At 44.2% G+C, this 19,057-nt stretch overlaps 1 protein-coding gene across 1 annotated transcript in view; it reads left to right on the forward strand.

Moving 5' to 3' along the window:
- The window catches only part of STAG3 (stromal antigen 3), a 27,567-nt gene extending 9,436 nt beyond the window's left edge, over window positions 1-18,131 (forward strand). The window contains exons 10-35 of the mRNA XM_033109796.1: window positions 1,819-1,892; window positions 2,860-2,983; window positions 3,496-3,594; window positions 3,796-3,875; window positions 4,208-4,315; window positions 4,595-4,709; window positions 4,869-4,974; window positions 5,159-5,262; window positions 5,517-5,609; window positions 5,737-5,826; window positions 7,365-7,565; window positions 7,683-7,753; window positions 7,853-7,940; window positions 8,449-8,529; window positions 8,612-8,704; window positions 8,850-9,018; window positions 9,133-9,269; window positions 10,034-10,135; window positions 10,663-10,811; window positions 11,050-11,178; window positions 11,278-11,435; window positions 15,200-15,374; window positions 15,633-15,734; window positions 16,049-16,127; window positions 17,416-17,475; window positions 17,755-18,131. Of these exons, the coding sequence (XP_032965687.1) occupies window positions 1,819-1,892; window positions 2,860-2,983; window positions 3,496-3,594; window positions 3,796-3,875; window positions 4,208-4,315; window positions 4,595-4,709; window positions 4,869-4,974; window positions 5,159-5,262; window positions 5,517-5,609; window positions 5,737-5,826; window positions 7,365-7,565; window positions 7,683-7,753; window positions 7,853-7,940; window positions 8,449-8,529; window positions 8,612-8,704; window positions 8,850-9,018; window positions 9,133-9,269; window positions 10,034-10,135; window positions 10,663-10,811; window positions 11,050-11,178; window positions 11,278-11,435; window positions 15,200-15,374; window positions 15,633-15,734; window positions 16,049-16,127; window positions 17,416-17,475; window positions 17,755-17,763 (2,796 nt within the window). The 3' untranslated portion in view covers window positions 17,764-18,131. The remainder of the gene's footprint in view (window positions 1-1,818; window positions 1,893-2,859; window positions 2,984-3,495; window positions 3,595-3,795; window positions 3,876-4,207; window positions 4,316-4,594; window positions 4,710-4,868; window positions 4,975-5,158; window positions 5,263-5,516; window positions 5,610-5,736; window positions 5,827-7,364; window positions 7,566-7,682; window positions 7,754-7,852; window positions 7,941-8,448; window positions 8,530-8,611; window positions 8,705-8,849; window positions 9,019-9,132; window positions 9,270-10,033; window positions 10,136-10,662; window positions 10,812-11,049; window positions 11,179-11,277; window positions 11,436-15,199; window positions 15,375-15,632; window positions 15,735-16,048; window positions 16,128-17,415; window positions 17,476-17,754) is intronic.
- The last annotated feature ends 926 nt before the right edge of the window (window positions 18,132-19,057 follow it).

Consider the following 19,057-nt stretch of genomic DNA (forward strand, 5'->3'; position numbering starts at 1 on the left):
GTTTCCTCTTTAAAAAACACCAGTGGAATACATAAGATCTTGTGAAATCTTTTATACTAATTAAACCTTCAAACAGCTGTCTATCATGAGACAGTCACTGATTTCCACCCCCCTCCTCTCCCTTGGTATCTGAATCTCCCCACAGCATGAGGTGGCAGGATTCACCATGTCTAACTGTACCAGCTGCCTTTTCCCATCCCTCACCAAAGATTTCTTCTATGTTAAATCATTATAGAAGGAAACTTTCTATTTCCCTCATTTTCTATTTTCACTGTCAGTATGCTCTTAAACCTTATGTATATTCTGTCTCAAATCTTAGTACACTAGTATAAGTCTTTTTTTTTTTACTGCTCTAGCCTCTTGCTTCATCAGTTACCATTCTCTTTTTTGTCTTTAATCTCTCCCTCCCCACTGTTTTCTTCTCTCCATTTATAAATATATATATAGGCCCTTGAATCTTTTCATTCCTCTCCTCTGTGAGCTACATTTCTATCCTTTTACAAAGTGTTTCCTTACTGCCTTAATATCCAGTTGCATCCTTTTTGCTGCCTAGCTTCTCTCCTCATTTTTCATTGAAATTATTCTCAAACCAGTGATGACTTCCTAATCCCTATAGCCAATGGCCTTTTCTCAATCTCTCTTTCCAAAACTTCTACAGAATTTGGTACTGATGACCCACCTTTTCCTCCTTCCCTCTACCCTCTCCTTTTTCTTTTAAATATGAAAATTGTCAAACATTCTGAAAAATGGAGTCCCTGGCAGAATGAACACTATATACAAATTATCTAGATTTAACGACTAATATTTTACCATATTTGTATCATTTATTTTTTTACTATTTTATAGTAAATTATGGACATATTGGTTTTTCAACCTAAAGACTTAAATATGTCCTCTAAAAAAAATGGCATGTTCCTACATAATCCCAGTACCATTTTCACATCCCACAATATTAACAGTGATTCCCTAAATTGTTCCTAATTCCAACATATATTAAAATTTCCCCATTTGCCCCCCCAAATGCTTTTTATATCTGATTATTTCCAACCAGAGTTTAAGGACTATGCATTTGATTGTCATGTTTCTTAAGTCTCTTTTAGTCTTATACAGAACTTTACTTCCCCTCTTTTCCCCCCAATATGTTGAGTTATTGAAGAGGTAGAATTAGTTGTCTTAAAGAACATCTCCTTATAATTCTGCTTCCCTGTAATTCCTGTAATTCTTATAATTCTGTTTCTTTGGTACATGTTATTCATCTAGTCTAGGGTTTCTCATTAGTGACACTTGACATTGGAGGGCTGTCCTTGCTTTGCAGGATGGTTAGCTGCATTCCTGGCTTTTATCTGCTAGATGGCAGTAGTAAGCCCCCAGTAGTAACAACCAAAAATGTTTTCAGACATTGCTAAAAGTCCCCTGGGGGACCTCCAGTTGAGAACCACTGATCTAATCTCTTCCTTCTCCTTTTTTGCTAGTTCCACTTCTATCAAACAAACTGCATTTGTTAAAATTTCATTTCCCCAGTTGTTAGTCAAAAGCATACGTAACTACCAGCTAGGGCCTCTGAATAGCCAAAGATAGTCAAAATAACCAGACACAGAGGGGATATTATGTTTTCCAAACACAAAGAAATCTCTGAGGTATTAGTTGACTATACAGCTTGTTCCATAATTAGAAGGTTTAAAAGGGAACATAGGATACCAAGGATTCAGACTGTCCTGCAGTAAATAGAAGTACGGTGGAAGCCATACTTTTCCATATTTTTGTGGCCTTATGTTGCTGGGGTACAAGAGAGATTGACTGCTCCTTCTTGTCCTCCAGCTCCAAGAACATCAAGAAGAGATTGAGGGGATGATGAATGCCCTCTTCAGGGGTGTCTTTGTACATCGGTACAGGTGAGTTAATAGGCTCCTCTGGTCCTTGGTTATAGAGTCTGCAGAAGTAACAAGGCCCCCTCCTAACTCTGAGTTATTTGGTTAGTCCCAGAGCTAATGCAGCTGGAGGAAAAACTAACAGGTATTTCAATTTAATAAGGTTTAGTTTATTCCCACCTACAAGGGATTTTGTAAGCTTTTCTGGGAGAGAAAACGAGGATAAGGCATTGCTGAGTATTCTTCTGAACCGGCTTTGCCCAAGGCCTTCCCTCTCTCATCTTCCTGAGACTAGAGACTTAAGAGGACAAAAGTAGAGAGCCAAAAGGCAGGGCTTTTTGGAGGGTATGCAGCTTGGCAAGCCTTTTCCTAGCCCAGCCTGCTGTTTCACTGCTAAAGGCAGGGAGTTTTATACTATTTAAAGAACGGGTAGAATTAAGTTTTAAAAAGCAGCTGTATTTGTTTCTCATTCTTATCTAGATTTTATTTTTTGCCTTTTCATAACCCTCCAGCTGATTTAATTTTTTTCTTGAAGTGGAATTAAAACACACACACTGTTTGGCCAACAGTTAAAGTAACTTCCAAAATCAGTTTTTAAAGGGGGCATGGAGGATAAGTTCAACTACCGTGTTTCCCCGAAAATAAGACCTAGCCAGACCATCAGCTCTAATGCGTCTTTTGGAGCAAAAATTAATATAAGACCCAGTCTTATTTTAAGACTGGGTATAATATAATATAATATAATACTGCATTAGATTCTGATGGTCTGGCTAGGTCTTATTTTCGGGGAAACATGGTCTATGAGCTGGTTACGGAAATAAAGTATTTACTTTTTTATATATTATATTTACATTGGGAGGAGGAAATGAAATACATGGTACATGGTGTTTAATCAGGAAAATAAATTCTTCTATGACAAGGAGATTATCTGGTTGATGGAAAATGAGTTAGGAGAAAAGGTGATCAGGTCAATTTATCACTCTGTGCCTAGGGATGTCCTTCCTGAGATCCGTGCTATATGCATCGAGGAGATTGGATCTTGGATGCAAAGTTACAGTACCTCTTTCCTCACTGACAGCTATTTAAAATACATTGGCTGGACCCTGCACGATAAGGTGAGAGTCGAGTCAGTCTCCTTTCTTCTATTCCCCTCATCCTTTTCCCTGCCCTAGGACACTTCAGCTTTTCCTGGTTCTACCACTTAGGTGTTTCACTAGTGATCAGTAATCAACCCATACAGGCACTGAACCTTGAAACTTCTCTAGTATCGAGAAGGGTAGGATAAGGTAAAAGAGAGAAAGACCTATCCAGGAAATTAAACGCCTCAAAACCAGAGTAGAGAGGAGAAAGACTTTCCCTATGAAAAAGCAAGAATGTCATTGATGGGTTGGTAATACAGGTGCTCTCCAGTGGTAAGCAGAGGATCCTTTCATCATGGTTGCTAAATTCTGCTGTCATCCTTCTTTTTTTTTTAAGTAAGAAGACAGCTGTGCATCTTTGAGGTATCTCAGAATCCTCAGTATAAGGGGACACCCAGACCCAGAAAGAGTAATCCGAGAGGGGAGTATGGGGGCCCAGTGAGGGTGAGCACAGGAGTAGTCAGTCATACTTCTGTTTTCCTCAACAGCATCGAGAAGTCCGTCTGAAGTGCCTGAAGGCTCTCAAAGGGCTGTACAGCAACCGGGACTTGACAGCTCGTCTGGAGCTCTTTACCAACCGCTTCAAGGTAAAACTGGGACAGTCCTGTGCTCGATTCTTTCTTATGCTTCCTGTTTCCCCACCTCATCTTTGCATTTCTATTGCGCTTACATATCTGTAGCTACACATCTGCTTCTACACCCTCTCTTTAGGAGTCTCTAAGATTCTAGGAGAACATAATTTTGGAGATGGATACAATGAGGTTTTGATCAGTGTTCTCCTTCTGCAGGACCGGATGGTTTCCATGGTCATGGACCGGGAGTACGATGTGGCAGTGGAGGCCGTCAGGTTGCTAACACTTATCCTTAAGTGAGTGCTGGAAAGTGGGGGTGCAAGCATCTCAGACTTTTAACTTTTCAGCATCAGACAAATCCTTCCAGAGTCCTATCCCTCCACCTAGCGTAAGTTGACTCTTCCTTATGTACAGGTTGAAAGACAGAGGTCATTCGTGAGTTGCAAGACCTCCAGGGGGAAAATTTCCTATCTTCTCTAACTCTCCATCTCCTCTGTCTTCCACTCTTCATTTTAAAGTTATTTGTGAGTTAATCCTCGTTGTTTTTGCCTCTGTTTGTTTCTAGCCTTAGTTGTGCTAGAAGGTTACACCCATATTTACCTGCTCTTTCTCTTTTTTCTCTTGGCAGGAACATGGAAGGGGTGCTGACAGATGCAGACTGTGAGAGTATCTACCCTGTTGTGTATGCCTCTAACCGAGCCCTGGCCTCTGCTGCAGGAGAATTTCTGTACTGGAAGTGAGTGGGGCTCCTTTCATTTGTTCCTTTAACACCATCCTGTATTGTTTTCTCTCCCTCATCTGCTGCTGCTTTTCCCAAGAACTCCCCACACCTACTAAAACCAATTAAAGTGTCTCTTAGGGTCTCCTTTTCCCTCTCAACTCCTTAGGGCTTTCTTGAGCTCTGTACCTCTTTTTCCTTTATACCTCTCCTTGGATTGTTTCTTCCCTCCATGGTGGTTATTCCACTCCTTGTTTTCTCCTGTGCTGTTCCCTTGCCTTGTGTCCATTCTACCAGGCTCTTCTTCCCTGAGTGTGAGACAAGAACACCGGGAGGGAGACAGCGACGCCGAAGTCCACGTGCCCAGAGGACTTTCTTCCACCTTCTGCTGTCCTTTTTTGTGGAGAGTGAGGTGACGTATAAGAAGGAGCTGTTTGGCTGTTGTGTAGAAGACCTGCAGGTGGAGAAGGATGGGAGCTGGCACAACAGGAAGGAGAGACATGGTTAATCACTGGGCACTTTCTAGAGTTTTTAATGTGACCAGTAACTTCACATGTACGTCCTTCCACAGCTCCATGACCACGCTGCTTACTTAATAGACAGCTTGTGGGACTGTGCAGGGTCTCAGCTGAAGGACTGGGAGAGTCTGACGAGCTTGCTGCTGGAGAAGGACCAGAGTGCGTGTCACATGGTACCCGGGGAGGGGACCTTTCACTTCCTAGTAGGAAACCAGGAGAGATTTCTTTTCCTGTCCTGTGAAAGAAAGGTGTGGTGGGCAGTAGGGAGGCAAAGGTGGGGGAAGACTTGGAGTTGGAGGCTGGCTAATCTATGATTCTGTGTTTCATTCTCCTGCCAACCCAGACTTGGGCGATGTGCAGGAGAGCACACTGATAGAGATCCTTGTGTCCAGTGTCCGGCAAGCATCCGAGGGTCACCCCCCTGTGGGGCGAGTCACGGGGAGGAAGGTATGGCGTGGGTGGTGGGTTGGATTGATTGACAATGTTAAATCCAGACGAGTATTATCCATCCTTATCCTCAGGTCTTGGCTTAGGGGGCCCCTTCCTCTGCCCTGCAAAGAATTCCATCTTAAGAAAAAGAAATCTGAAGGGGGTTCCTGAAATCTCTTCCTTCCTGGGCAGATAAGTTTGTGGGGAGGAGGGACACACACACGCCCTCTGGACCCAGTGTTTCTCCACACCCCAAATGACTCTAATTCTAGGGCTTAACCTCTAAAGAACGTAAGATCCAAGCAGATGACAAGGTGAAGCTGACTGAACACCTCATTCCGCTGCTACCACAGCTCCTGGCCAAGGTAAAGCTGCCCCACTGTTCAGCTTCTGGGAGTGAGAGCGTGAAAGAAAATGGGCTCCGATGAGGAATGGAAGTAAGAATTAGCAAAATATTAGCTAATAAGTCAGTCTCCCTCTCAATCACCACAGTTCTCAGCTGACGCAGAGAAGGTTGCTCCCCTGCTCCAGCTTCTCAACTACTTTGACCTCAACATCTACTGCACCAGGCGCTTAGAGAAGGTGAGAAGGGAGGAAGACACATTTCCTCTGCCTTGCTGCTTCCCTGCTAGGGTCAAAGGTCCTACTGCCATTGCTTGGTTCTTCTCAAGAACCTGGGTTTCAGAAAAACCAGTAAGTCTTCTTTTTCTTAGATATCTTATCCTTGAAGTTGAATACTTTTGATCCTATTTTTTTCTTTTGTTAAATAATTTTTTATTTTTCAATTATAATTGACATACAACATTGTATTAGCTTCAAGTGTACAACATAGTGATTAGAACATTTATATAACTTATGAAGTGATCACCTCAATAAGTCTAGTACCTGTCTGACATCATACAGTTATTACAATATTATTGTCTGTGTTCCTTACCCTGTACTTTACATCCCCATGACTGTTTTGTAACTACCAATGTGTACTTTTTAATCCCTTCACCTTTTTCACCCAATTCCCTAACCCGCATCCTATCTAGCAACCATCAAAATATTCCCTGTATCTATGAGTTTGTTTCTGTTTTGTTTGTTCATTTGTTTCGTTTTTTAGATTCCACATATTAGTGAAGTCATATGGTATTTGTCTTTCTTTGACTTATTTCACTTAGCATAATACTCTCTACATCGGGGTGTCCAAACTGCAGCCCACGGGCCAACTGCGGCCCGCAATTCATTTTTAATTGGCCCGCAGCAAATTCCAAAAATATATTTAGTTTACTTAAATAAACCAGGTGAGGCAATACGTACTTCACCTCGAGTGAGTGGCCCGGCTATTTGTGTATTTTACCGCATATGGCCCTTGGTAAAAAACGTTGAAAAAAGTTTGGACACCTCTGCTCTAGATCCATCCATGTTGTTACAACTAGCAAGACTTCATTATTTTTTATGGCTGAATAATATTCCATTGTAAATAGGTGCCACTTCTTCTTTTTCCATTCATCTATTAATGGACACTTAGAATGCTTCCATATCTTGGCTGTTGTAAATAATTCTGCAGTGGAGATATGGATTTATATGTCTTTTTGATTAGTGTTTTGGGTTTTTTCAGATAAATACCCAGAAATGGAATTACTAGGTCCTCAGTCTCTTGTTATTATCTTTGTTTTAAAGTTTATTTTGTCTGGTATAAGTATTGCTGCCCTAGCTTTTTGTTGTTGTTTCCATTTTCATGAAGTCTTTTCCCGTCCCTCTATTTTCAGTCTCTGTATGTCTTCCGATCTAAAGTGAATCTCTTATAAGGATCTTGTAAGGGTCTCATTTTCTTATCCATTCAGCCACTCTATGTCTTTTCATTGGAGCATTCAGTCCCTTTCCATTTAAAGTAATTGTTGGTAGATAATGTGGTTGTTGCCATTATTCATATTTTTGATCATTTTTTTCTCCTTCTTAAAGAAGTCCCTTTAACATTTCTTATCATACTGGTTTGGTGGTGATGAACTCCTTTAGGTTTTTCTTGTCTGGGATCAACCCAATTTCTTATCTCTCTCAGCTGTACTCCGCTCCAGAAGAGTTGTCTTCCCCACTTCCCCAACACTACCTAGCTTCTTTCACCTTCTCTCTCTCAGCACCTGGAGCTGTTCTTGCAGCAGCTCCAGGAAGTGGTGGTGAAGCATGCAGATCCAGCAGTGCTCGAGGCTGGAGCTCACGCCTTCTACATGCTCTGTAATCCCGAGTTCACGTTCTTCAGCCGGGTGGACTTTGCCCGCAGCCAACTGCTGGATCTGCTGACCGACCGCTTCCAGCAGGAACTTGAAGAGCTGTTACAGGTAGGATCTGGGGCTGAATGACAGGACACCTCAAACTCAGGTGGGAGAGGGCCACAGACAGGGAACATGGGTCTGGGAGTTCTTGGGGAAAATCTCATTGTGGCCCGTCTTTTTCAGTCGTCCTTCCTCGACGAGGATGAGGTGTACAGTCTGGCGGCCACTCTGAAGCGCTTATCTGCCTTCTACAAGTGAGTAGCTCGCCTCCTGCTTCCTCTTCGATTTCTCCTGCTGTCTGTAGAATTGATTCTGTTCCAGTGTAACACTTCCCCCCTCCCTCCCCCCTCAAGTGCTCATGACCTAACACGCTGGGAACTCTCTGAGCCATGCTCCCGACTCCTCCGGAAGGCTGTGGACACAGGAGAGGTTCCTCACCAGGCAAGTGCACAAGTTGGAGATGTGGAGGCAGAGAGGAGTTTTTAAGGGCCCTGTGTCCTAGGTGACCGTGGAACCCAGGCAACTCTAGTACCAGAGATGTGGGGTAGACACAAGGGAACAAGATCATGTGTGTATTGTCCCTCCATTCCACCCTTGGAAGGTGAACTGTGCTTTCTAGTGCCTGCAAACAGCCATCCTCTCTGGTTTCCTGGGAGTCAAGGATAATACTGAGGGATTCTAGGAGACTTCAAATAAATTCTGGAGAAGTAATGTTTTTACCTAGGATAAAATCCTCTAAAGATTGTCTGGAATCACCTCTTTTCCTCCAGAAAAGGAATTGGGGCTCCCCTAATGTTATTTTCTCTCTTCTTCACTGATTTTGTCTCTATTCACTACTTTGTGTGTGCCTGCCTGTCTGTCTCTCGCTCTCTCTCTCTTCCTCTCCCTCCCTATCTGCCCCTTATTCTCCTGACACATCCTTCATTTTAGTAATATTTGGTTGTTACAGGTGATTTTGCCAGCCTTGACTCTCGTCTATTTTTCCATTCTCTGGACACTAACCCATCTTTCTGGATCAGGTGCTTCCCAGGTGAATATGGGTCTGAGAAGGGGGAACAGGAATGAAAGAGCTTGTGGCTTCATTCCTGCCCCTGAAGCCACTGTCTCCACAGATGCAGCTGTTGAGTTTGAAGGGCAGAATGGTGGCCTTCTGTGAACTCTGCCAGAGCTGCCTCTCAGATGTGGTTCCTGAGATCCAGGAGCAGGTGAGCATTTACTCAAGTGGGACCAGGGAGATAAGTCTTTCCGCATGGTCTGAGGACTCCTCATTCTAAGAAGAAATTAGCTGTGTAATTTCGATGTTAGTCAATGTTCTGTCCCTTTTAAGCATTCCCTTTTTTCCCCCAACAGGCTTTTATCTTACTAAGTGATCTACTTCTCATCTTCAGCCCTCAGATGATTGTAGGGGGCCGCGATTTCCTTAGGCCCCTTGTCTTTCTTCCTGAAGCCTCTCTCCAGTCTGAACTAGCCAGCTTCCTCATGGACCACGTCTTCCTACAGCCTGGAGAACTGGGCAGGGGTACAAGGATCCTATACCTGGGGCTCAGGAAGCGGCTGGGGCTGGGGCCTGCCTCAGACAGGGGGCCTAAATCTGTGATTCTGATATTTCCATTCTGCATTTGCTATGAGCCAGGTCATTCCCAGGAGGACCATTTACAGATAGAACAGCTGCACCAGCGGCGCCGCCTCCTGGCCGGGTTCTGCAAGCTGGTCCTTTACGGGGTGCTGGAGATGGAGGCAGCCTCCGATGTTTTCAAACACTATAACAAGGTACAGTGAAGCACCTCTCTTAGACTGCAGGCACTGTATTACTACAGAAAGGAGGGTGGGGGGATGAGGAGAAATAGGAGGGAAAGGGCTATAGAAGTTTAGAATAAAGGGACAAAGAAAAGAGACTTAGTAAATAATTATGGAAAAGAAAGTGTTAGGAGGAAGAAATTCATTGGAGGGGAAATATCTTATTGTTCCTGTCCAGAATTTTTTTTCCCTGTGAATCCAGTTTATGGAAGGCTGTAATGTAAGAAGGAAAAAAAGAATGGAAGAGGGGTCAATTTTCACAAGATACCTAGACGTGTAGCTCCGTTTCCTCAGCCTCCGTTGTATTGATTTCTGTTTGGTGAGCACCTACTCTGTGCCAAGCACCATTCCAAGCACTAAGGACGTAGCAGTGAACAAAATAGACAAAAGTTCCTGCTTCATGGAGCTTCTGTTGTAGTGGGCTGAGACTAGAAGTGAAGGCTTCAGTGCTGGGTGAGAGTGGGCACTGGCAGGCTTACCACTCTTCTCCAAGAAATGGGTTCAGGGCAGTGTTTCTTCCCTTATTTATTTGACTAAACTCTGATTTATTTGGGGCTTTACACCTATTGGCTGGAGATGAGGTCTAGTCTGGGTTGTTTTATATTATACTTAGATTCATGTTTTCCTACCTAAGTCACTTTTGGAAGGAAACATAATTGGAAAGTGAAGGAAGACACAAAACAGAAACAGTCTTTTCCAGTGATCAGGCACTATCTTTTCCATTTCTTCTTCTTCAGTTTCACAGTGACTATGGGGACATAATCAAGGAAACGTTAACTAGAGCAAGGCAGATCGACCGAAGTCACTGTTCCCAAGTCCTGCTGCTGAGCCTCAAACAGGTATTCCTTCTGCCACGAGTGCCACAAACCTAAGCTGTGCTGTCCCTATAGTTTGCAGAGCCTCTGTCAACCCTTGACTGTTTAGGATGTGAGATCCTTAAGAGCAGGAACTTTATAATTTATTTTGACTGTTACTTTATATGGCAGTCTCTTTCATAACTAGTAGACCCATAGAAAGTATTTTTTAACTGACTGGGTAGTTTCCACCCCACCTTGATAGAAATTCAACTTAGAAGCACTGACAGTAAAGTGATAGGAAATTCCTAATTTTTTTCTAATCTGTTCTCTCTCAGTCTCCTTTGGTTACTATACACATTTTTATTTCTTGTTACGGAGCAGAGGTGAAGGTTCTCTCTGCTATAAGGGGTAAGGGGTAGGGGAAGTGTACTAGAAGGAAAGAAAGAGTAAAAGTAGCAGATGGCATCCCAAGCCCTTTAGAATTTCTAGGCAGAGAAGGGAATGTTCTACTTTTTGCCCTGTTTCCACCTCGTTCCCTCTCCCAAATGTACCATGTCTCCTGGACACAGGTGTACACAGAACTGCTGCAAGAGCAGGGGCCCCAGGGCCTGAATGAGCTTCCGGCTTTCACTGAGATGAGGGACCTGGCCCGGAGGTTTGCCTTGAGCTTTGGACCCCACCAGCTACAGAACCGTGACCTTGTGGTCATGCTACACAAGTAAGGCAGTACTGGTTGGAAGTTAGTGTACTTGAATTTTTTGGCTAAGCCAAAGGCTATATACAGGGAGAGCTGGGAGTAAGGTCTTGGAGGGAGGATAGCATAGTGGGAAGTAGCGTTCAGGTTGGCAGGGGGATAGTTCTGGGAGACAAGCTGGGAACGGGTTTGGTTCACTTGGACAGCCCTGGGACTGAAGTAGGAAGGGACTATCTTCCTAAAATAATTCTGCTCAACGAAGGGAAGGCATCAAGTTCTCCTTGTCTGAGCTTCCACCAGCTGGCCCCTCTGGTCAGCCCCCCAATCTGGCATTCCTGGAGCTCCTTTCAGAGTTTTCCCCCCGACTCTTCCATCAGGACAAGCAGCTACTGTAAGTTATGGGTAGGTGGATAAAGAAGTGGGTTAGGGAAGAAGGGCATGGTGAGGGCCCACTAATCACTTCAGCCTCCTCATCCCACCCCTTCATTAGATTGTCCTACCTGGAAAAGTGTCTGCAGCCTGTCTCCCAGGCGCCTGGCTATCCCTGGGGTCCAGTCACCACCTATTGCCACTCCCTCAGCCCTGTGGAGAGCACAGCAGAGGCCAGCCCTCAGGGCTACCCCCACGCCAAGAAGAGGCGCATTGAAGGTAAAGTACTGTGTGTGTTTGCTGTGTGTACACGAATATCAGGGTCCCCAGAAATATTTCCTTTATGCCACTACTTAGGTAAGTAGTATATGGTCTTTTGCCGCCTTCAAACTTTTGCATTTGGTTAAGTAAAAAAATTTCATTGAGCATATACTATCATTTCTTCATAACTTTTTACCTTCAGATCACTACCTGTCTTATAATTTATCTAAGGTCTTTTTCTTTAAACTGATTTTTCTATTTTATATAGTCTCATCTTAAGTGATAATATCGTAGAAATCACAAGTTTGATGTGTTAGTACGTTTTCTCTAGTGTACATTTAAAGATACTTGTAGTCATTCCCCATTTTCCCCATACCCACAACTCTTGGCAGGACCATTAACCTCCTTCCTATCTCTGAATTTGCCTGTTTTAGACATTTCATAAAAACGGAATCATGCAATATGTGGCCTTGTGTGTCTGACTTCTTTCACTTAGCAAAATGTCTTCAAGGTTCATCCATGCTCTAGCATATAACAACAGTATCTCATACCTTTTTATGGTTAAATCATATTCTATCGTATGGATAGGATACATTCATCCATTCATCAGCTCATTGATATTTGAGTTGTTTCCACTTTGTGACTATTATGCATAATGTTGCTATCGACATTCATGTACAAGCTTTTGCATGAACATATGTTTTCAATTCTCTTGAGACATACCTAGGAGTGAAATTGCTGGATCAGATGGTAACTCCATGTTTAATTTTTTGAGGAACTACCAAACTGTTTTCCAAAGTGCCTACGTCATTTTGTAATCCCAACAGCAATGTATGAGGACCCCAGTTTCTCCATGTGCTTGCCAGTACTTGTTATTGTCTGTCTGTATTTTATCCATCTCCCAGTGGCTAGGAAGTGGTATCCCACTGTGGTTTAAATTTGCATTTCCCTAATAACTAACGATGTTGAGCTGCTTGCATGGGCTTATTGGCTGTTTGTATGTCTTCTTTAGAGAAATGTCTATTCAAATCCCTTGCTCATTTTAAAATTGGGTTATTTGTCTTTTTATTGTTGAGTTGTAAGAGATCTTTATGTATTCTAGATACAAGTCCCTTATCAGATATATGATATACAAAAAGTTTCTCCCGTTCCATGGGTTGTCTTTTCATTTTCTTGATGGTGTATTTTAAAACACAAAAGTTACTAATTTTGATGAAATCCAGCTTATCTAGTTTTTCCTTGGTTGTTTGTGCTTTTGATGTCTTATGTTAAGAAATCATTGCCTAATCCAAGGTCACAAAGATTTACATCTATATTTTCTTCTAAGAGTTTTCTAGTTTTAGCCCTTATATTTAGTTCTGTGATCCATTTTGAGTTAATTTTTGTTTATGGTGTGAAGTAAAGTCTGATTTCTTTTTAATGTCTTCTACATACCACCTAAAAGTATTCCTTATACCCCCAGGAAACTTTAATCAGTTAGCTAATAAATATTTGTTAAGGACCTACTATGTGCAAGATACTGTGTTAGGTGTTTTAGAAACCATGAAGGATCCTCAAGTAGCTTACCATCTAGTAGGGAAGAGAAAAAAATATTTATAGAAAAATAGTAAATAATAACATCTTGAGGGTTTGAGAATTGACAGATGAATGCTAAAGAATACAGAGAAGGAAGTTATCGCTGTAAGTTTAGTTGATCTATGAAGGCTTCCCCAAGAATATGGAATTTAAGCTGGAGCTTAAAAAATGGGTAAGATTTATATAAGCTGAACAAAGGAAGAATGAATATCATGGGCTAGCAGAATAGCATAAGCAAAACCTAGGAAAGTGTGTATTAGCCAGAGCACGTGGATGTATTGGCAGGTTTGCCTAAAACAGGATTTGTAAAGGCAGGATGAAACTAAAAAGGTCGGTTCCGTTGTTTATTCAACAGATATTTATTGAGCACCATGTGCTGGGAATACAGTAGTGAACAAAAAAGATAACTGTCGAGTGTCAGGTAGTGATACGTGCTGTGGCGCAAAAGCAGGGAAGAAGATGAGAAATACAGTTGAGGTGGGGATTGCGGTCTTATAACGAGTGATCAGGGGCAAGCCTCACAGAGAGTGTGACTGTTGGGCAAAAACCTAAAGGAAGTGAGGGAGGGTGCCTAGTGTATATCAGAGCAGGGTATGAGAGGGGGCAACCAGTCCAAGGCCGTGATGGGGGATGTGCCTGGCCTGTTCAGGAAACAGCGGAGAAGACCAATATAGCCTGATGGAGAGACTGGGCAATAAGGCCAAAGAGGTCGTAGGAATCCAGAACATAGGAGGCAGAGTAAAGACTGGACTTCACGTGGAATGAAATGGGAAAGCATTGGAGGATTTGAGCTGAGGAGTGACGAGATCTGCCTCTCATTTTAAAAGCATCCTTTCTGGCTACTGTGTTGAGAATTGACTAGAGGGCAAAGGGTAGAAGCAAAGGAGCCAGTGAGAAGGCTGTTGTAGGCTTCCAGACAAGAGCAACGGGGCGTAGACTGGGGCAATGGCAGAGGTGGGGAGATGTGGCCAGTTTCTGGATATATTTCCAGAAAGATATCACTAATAGGACTTCCTAACAAACTAGAAGTGTGATGTCAGACAGAGGATTTGAGGATGACTCCATGCATTTTTGCCGAACAGTTGGAAGGATGGCGTTGATAGCAACTGAGATGGGGAAGGATGTGAGATTAGGGCGATGGCTATTAGCCGTGTTCTCACAGGTGGGGACATTGGACAGACAGCCGGGAATAGGAATCAGAAGTTCAGGCTAGAGGCGGAAGCTTGAGAGGAACTTAGGAGTTGGCATTTAAAGGCGTGACCGTGAATGGTGAGGAAGCCAGTGCGGGTGGAGCAGAGGAGAGGCCCGGGGGCTGAGCCCTTAATAGGCTGGGAAATGAGAAGGACCTGCCTGGGAGCTGAGATTTCCTCTCTGGGGTTACTACACGCTCATGGGTGTGGGTCTTGCCTGTTGTCTGGAGCCCTCTGCTTAAACCAGCAGCAGCTCACTTTCTGGGGTTTGGGTTTCAGCTTATAAACGTTGCCGTGGCAAGGAAGGGTAATGGGGGTGTGACTATTTACGGGTGACAAATATTAATATTAATATCAATTTGACTCATGTTTTAAAATAGTATAGCGTGGGTTTTTGAGACATTTTAGATTCTTTCTCCTCCTCTACCTCCTCGGATCTCTGCAGGGGAGAGATTCTTAACATTTTGAGCTTCGGGTCCTCCACTTACCCTTCATACCAGCACTATGTTGACATCTCATTTTGTTTTTCTAGCTTTTTGAAAATCCAGTCTTCCATTTTTCTGTTCCTCCCTACTCTTCATACTTCTGTCCTAGCTTTAGGTCCCAAAACTCTATTTGCAATTTTAAGCTTTTTCTCACCACAGAAGTCTTAAATGATTAGGACCTCAAATATCTTCATTGACTCACTGAAACTTCTCAATCTTAGGTGAGTCCAACCCTCTCTGACATTCGTGTCCAAATGTTACTGTTTATGTGTGAAAATATATCTCTTTCCATCTTTTTTACTAAGCCGTGTAGTAAGTTTTTCTTGATGCAATTCTAGATATAATTCTGTAAGCCTTATTCGTAGTACATAGGGCTATGCTCATGGTTTTAGGCCTAACATAATGCGGCCATATAGGTTTTCCATTCCCTTCCTAACTTTCACTAACCAAATCCTAGGCCGGTCCTGAAAAATGAAAACCATCTGCAGCGGTACGTGGTCTGCAGTTACCATGTGCATCTGCTTCTTCGCAGGCCCCTCCAGGCGGCACAGAGAGGACATCTCTTCACCCCAGGAGGAAAGCCTGCAGCTGCACAGCATCCCGCCCACACCCACCCTCACCTCCACAGCTGTGAGGAGTAGGCAGCCCCTGAGGGGGGTGGAAGAGATGGAAGAAGAAGGCAGCTCAGAATCCGAGTTTACCCAAGGGTGAGGGCCGAGGGAGAAGAATCTGGGGGTCTGATTACCCAGTTTGGTGCCTTGCCATCTCCATCTTACTGTTTCTGTTCTGTTGTTCTCTCCCGCAGCACTCGCTCATTCTTGAGTTCTTCTCCAGTCCTTTTCCAGTTGTTTAGCTTTACTTTTTCTGCACTCTGAGCTTTTCTCCCTTTAATGCTGGCCACCTTCCCTCCTCTTTTTACCCTTGAATTTTGTTTACTGTCACTTATCCTACATCATTCCCAACAGCCAGCCCCTTTCAGGCACCCAGACGTCAAGGTTCTTGAGCCCACAGCATCTCCAGACTCCACTCAACTCCTCAGGGCCAGGTCTGGGCAAGCAGCTGACCCGGTGAGCTTTTCTCATCACCTTCTAGCTTTACTTCAGATCTGTCAGACACCGTGAGGAGATTCTCCCCTTATCCAGTGCTTCTATGCCAGTGCTTTTTGGACTTGTTTTAATCATAGAACACTTCCTTCCAGTATAATGTGGGATCCTAGTATGTAAAACTGATATGAGTAGAACTGTTGATTAAAGCAGGAGTGGGAACCTAGACTCCTGCTCTATTTATTGCCCACCTCTTCTCCCCTGGGGTGCCTCTGAGAAACTGTCAGCGGTCTTTAAAGAGCAGTTTGGAAACCTCTACTCTTTGCTACTGCCATCAGCCTCAGCCTCATGGAAGAGGATGAAGAAGAGTTAGAAATTCAGAATGAGTCAGGTGAAGAATGGCAAGATCCAGATGAGGTGAGCCCAGCATCCCCTTCTCCCTCTAGAACTAGAGGCAGATACGAGAAGAAGAAATGAGAGTGATTCTCTTCTATCAGCCCTGATGATGCCTCTGTCTCTAAAAGCTGCTTATGACTTTTTGAAAGAATCAGAGTAGAGAAGGGAGGTTTGTAAGTCGCTTTGCATTTTGCTAGGACTTTACTTTTATTAAAGAAAGAGAGTAAAGAAATTAAAAATACCACGGGCAGCCGGTTGGCTTAGTGATTAGAGGGCATTGCTCATAACACCAAGGTCGATTGTTCAATCCCCACATGGGCCAATGAGCTGCGCCCTCCACAACCAGATTGAAAAACAACTTGACTTGGAGCTAAGCTGCGCTCTCCGCAACCAGATTGAAAAACAACTTGACTTGGAGCTGATGGGCCTGGAAAAACACACTGTTCCCCAATATTCCCCAGTAAAAATTTAAAAAAATTAAAATACCGAAAAAGACTGGAGTGGCATTACCCCTCTCAGTCCCCAAATAAGCATTGAAAGGATAGAGCTAGAGCTGGGGGTCATCTAGCCTAGCCTTGTAGCCCATGCAGTAAGTCTCTTCATAACGCACATGCACACACAGGCACACGGGGACCCTGCCTTCCCTCCTGTCTCCTAGAGGGCTGCCCTGGTCCCTGTTCCTCCACTCACTCCGTTTTCAACCCCAGCCTGACTGCTTCCCCAGGAGAAAATGCCAGAATAGTAGGAAGAGCGTGGAATTTGAGTGAGGTGACCTGAGAGTCCTCAGTCCACCTCTTTATCAGGTTAGCTCCTGAGCTGCTCTCAACCTCCTCCTCTTTGCAATGGAGCTTTTACCCAAAACACCAAGTGAAGGCATCTTATAAACGGAAAAGGATTATGTGTCTGCTGCTGTTATTCTGCTCCCTTCTCTGCTCTTTGAGGAGGGAGAAAGAACAGAATAAAGCAGGGGAATGGAGGTCATGTGAGACTAGAGAGCAAGGCCTCTGTTAGAATACTGTAATCTTTCCTAAGTCCTCTCAGGAAAAATCCCATCCTGAGGTCCCAAATCTGCGTGAATGTTAGGCGCTTAGACAGCAGGTCAGAGGAGGCGCTTCTTTGATGACTCCCAGAAGTCTAGGCCTGAACCTCCTACCCACCCTGCCTTTTCTAGTCTGCCCTCCCTGACTACTTCAGGGACCCGTGCAGGCCTCGCACTTGTTACTGTGAGACTGGGAGGGGAACTTTGTCACTTTGCCATGTGACAGGAGTGGGGGAGGACCTTTCTGACTTCGGACCCCATTCTCTCTAGCACTCTTCTCCAAGTGAGCCTGGGCTGGACCTCTTAGATTCTGCAGAGCTGAACACTGAGGTGAGCATACCCCGAACAGACTGCAGAAGGAGGAGTTGTGGTCCTTGGGAGATGCTGGCAGGGAACCCAAGTATCTGTCAAGTAGGTGGAAAGAAAGGCCACAGCCCATGGCCTGTGCGCTCAGCTGTGTCCAGAGCTTTAGGAGTAGCCCTGGGCAGAGGGCAGGAGGGGAATTCGAGTACTTGTCTGGAGGACCTTGCAGCCCTCTCTTTGCCCCGTAGTCTGTCATCATGTCTCTGTGTTTGCCTCTGTGTTTGCCTTTCATCTTTCTCGTTACAGGATTTCTGACAGGACTCGTGCCCCTCCCCAGCACCACCCTCTACCTCCAGGACATGGCCACTTGGAAAAGGCTGACAGAAGGGAACAAAAGGAACCATTACTTGAGGCCCCACCCGTGGTCTCTGAGGGGAAGGAGAGGTGGGCTTTGCCTTTCTAACCTAACCTTTCTCGGATTTTGTTAGGATAGAGAAGCCTTAAGCCCGGTCCTTCCTAATGCACCATGGCTCTGGCCCTCTGTGTTTGAGCAGAGTGCCCATTTCCTGCTGTGTTGGAGGGTTGGGGGCTTCACCTCACTATCTGAGAGGGTCACTGCCTCCCTGTGTTTAATGGAAAGAGCCTAATATTTCTCCTGTATTTTGAGAACATCTTTCCCATCCTCTTTTGTGCCCTAGTGTTAGGTCAATAAATACGTTTGAATCAGCTGTTCCCAGAGTGTGCCTTGAGATTGTCAAATTGGTGGAGGTCAGGTCTTTGCTGGTGTCTCAGGTAGCCCTGCCCAGCCCCATGGCCCAGTGTGCAGGTGCAGCACTGCGTCCCCCCAGGTGTTAGTGTACTGGCTCCTAAGGATCTGTTGCTTAGTCCTGAGAGACTGGGTGGGGCAGAGGAGCTAGGGAGAGACACTGGCTGCCTCCAGTAGTTCAGGCTGAAGAGAGAAGGTAGTGACTTGATCGTCTGGAGGGTGGACCTGCCTGTCTCACCTACACTGAGGCCAGGCCAGTCCACAATCTTGGCAGAAATCTTGCCAAGAAATCTTGGTAGCTTTCACCCAACTGTTCTTTCCAGGGGTAATTTCATGCCCTTATCCCAAAAATACTTGTCATAATTTGAAATTTTATAGAATCTCAATATCTGAAAGTCAGAAGGAAACTTAGAAGTTATTCTAAATATCTGATCCTAAAACCCAAGTTTCTGACATCACCTCCTTTATCCTTACCTTTCCCCGCTAGTTCACCAAATCCTGTCAAGTTGTTCTCCAAAACATCTGTCTGATCTGTGTCTTTTCTCCTTGCCTCCATTGTCTCTCACCTAGACGGCCACAACATAGCCTCTGGAAACCAGCCTCCTTGAAAACTGACTACACACACGAATACTACTGAAACCACCTCCACTTGACACTCGGACTTATTTTTGTTCTGCTTTGGGGCAGCACAGCACCTCTGTTCTCTCTCCCCCTGACAAGCAATCACATATATGAAGACACTGTTGTTACTTTCTACTTTGACTGTTTTCTTCTGTGGTTTAAGGAACCCCTCAGCCTCTTCTTTTAGATAGAATTTCCTGTTCTTTCCTGTCCTGGGCATCT

The sequence above is a fragment of the Rhinolophus ferrumequinum genome, chromosome 7, assembly GCF_004115265.2.
Source record: "Rhinolophus ferrumequinum isolate MPI-CBG mRhiFer1 chromosome 7, mRhiFer1_v1.p, whole genome shotgun sequence".
Taxonomy (NCBI): Eukaryota; Metazoa; Chordata; class Mammalia; order Chiroptera; family Rhinolophidae; genus Rhinolophus; species Rhinolophus ferrumequinum.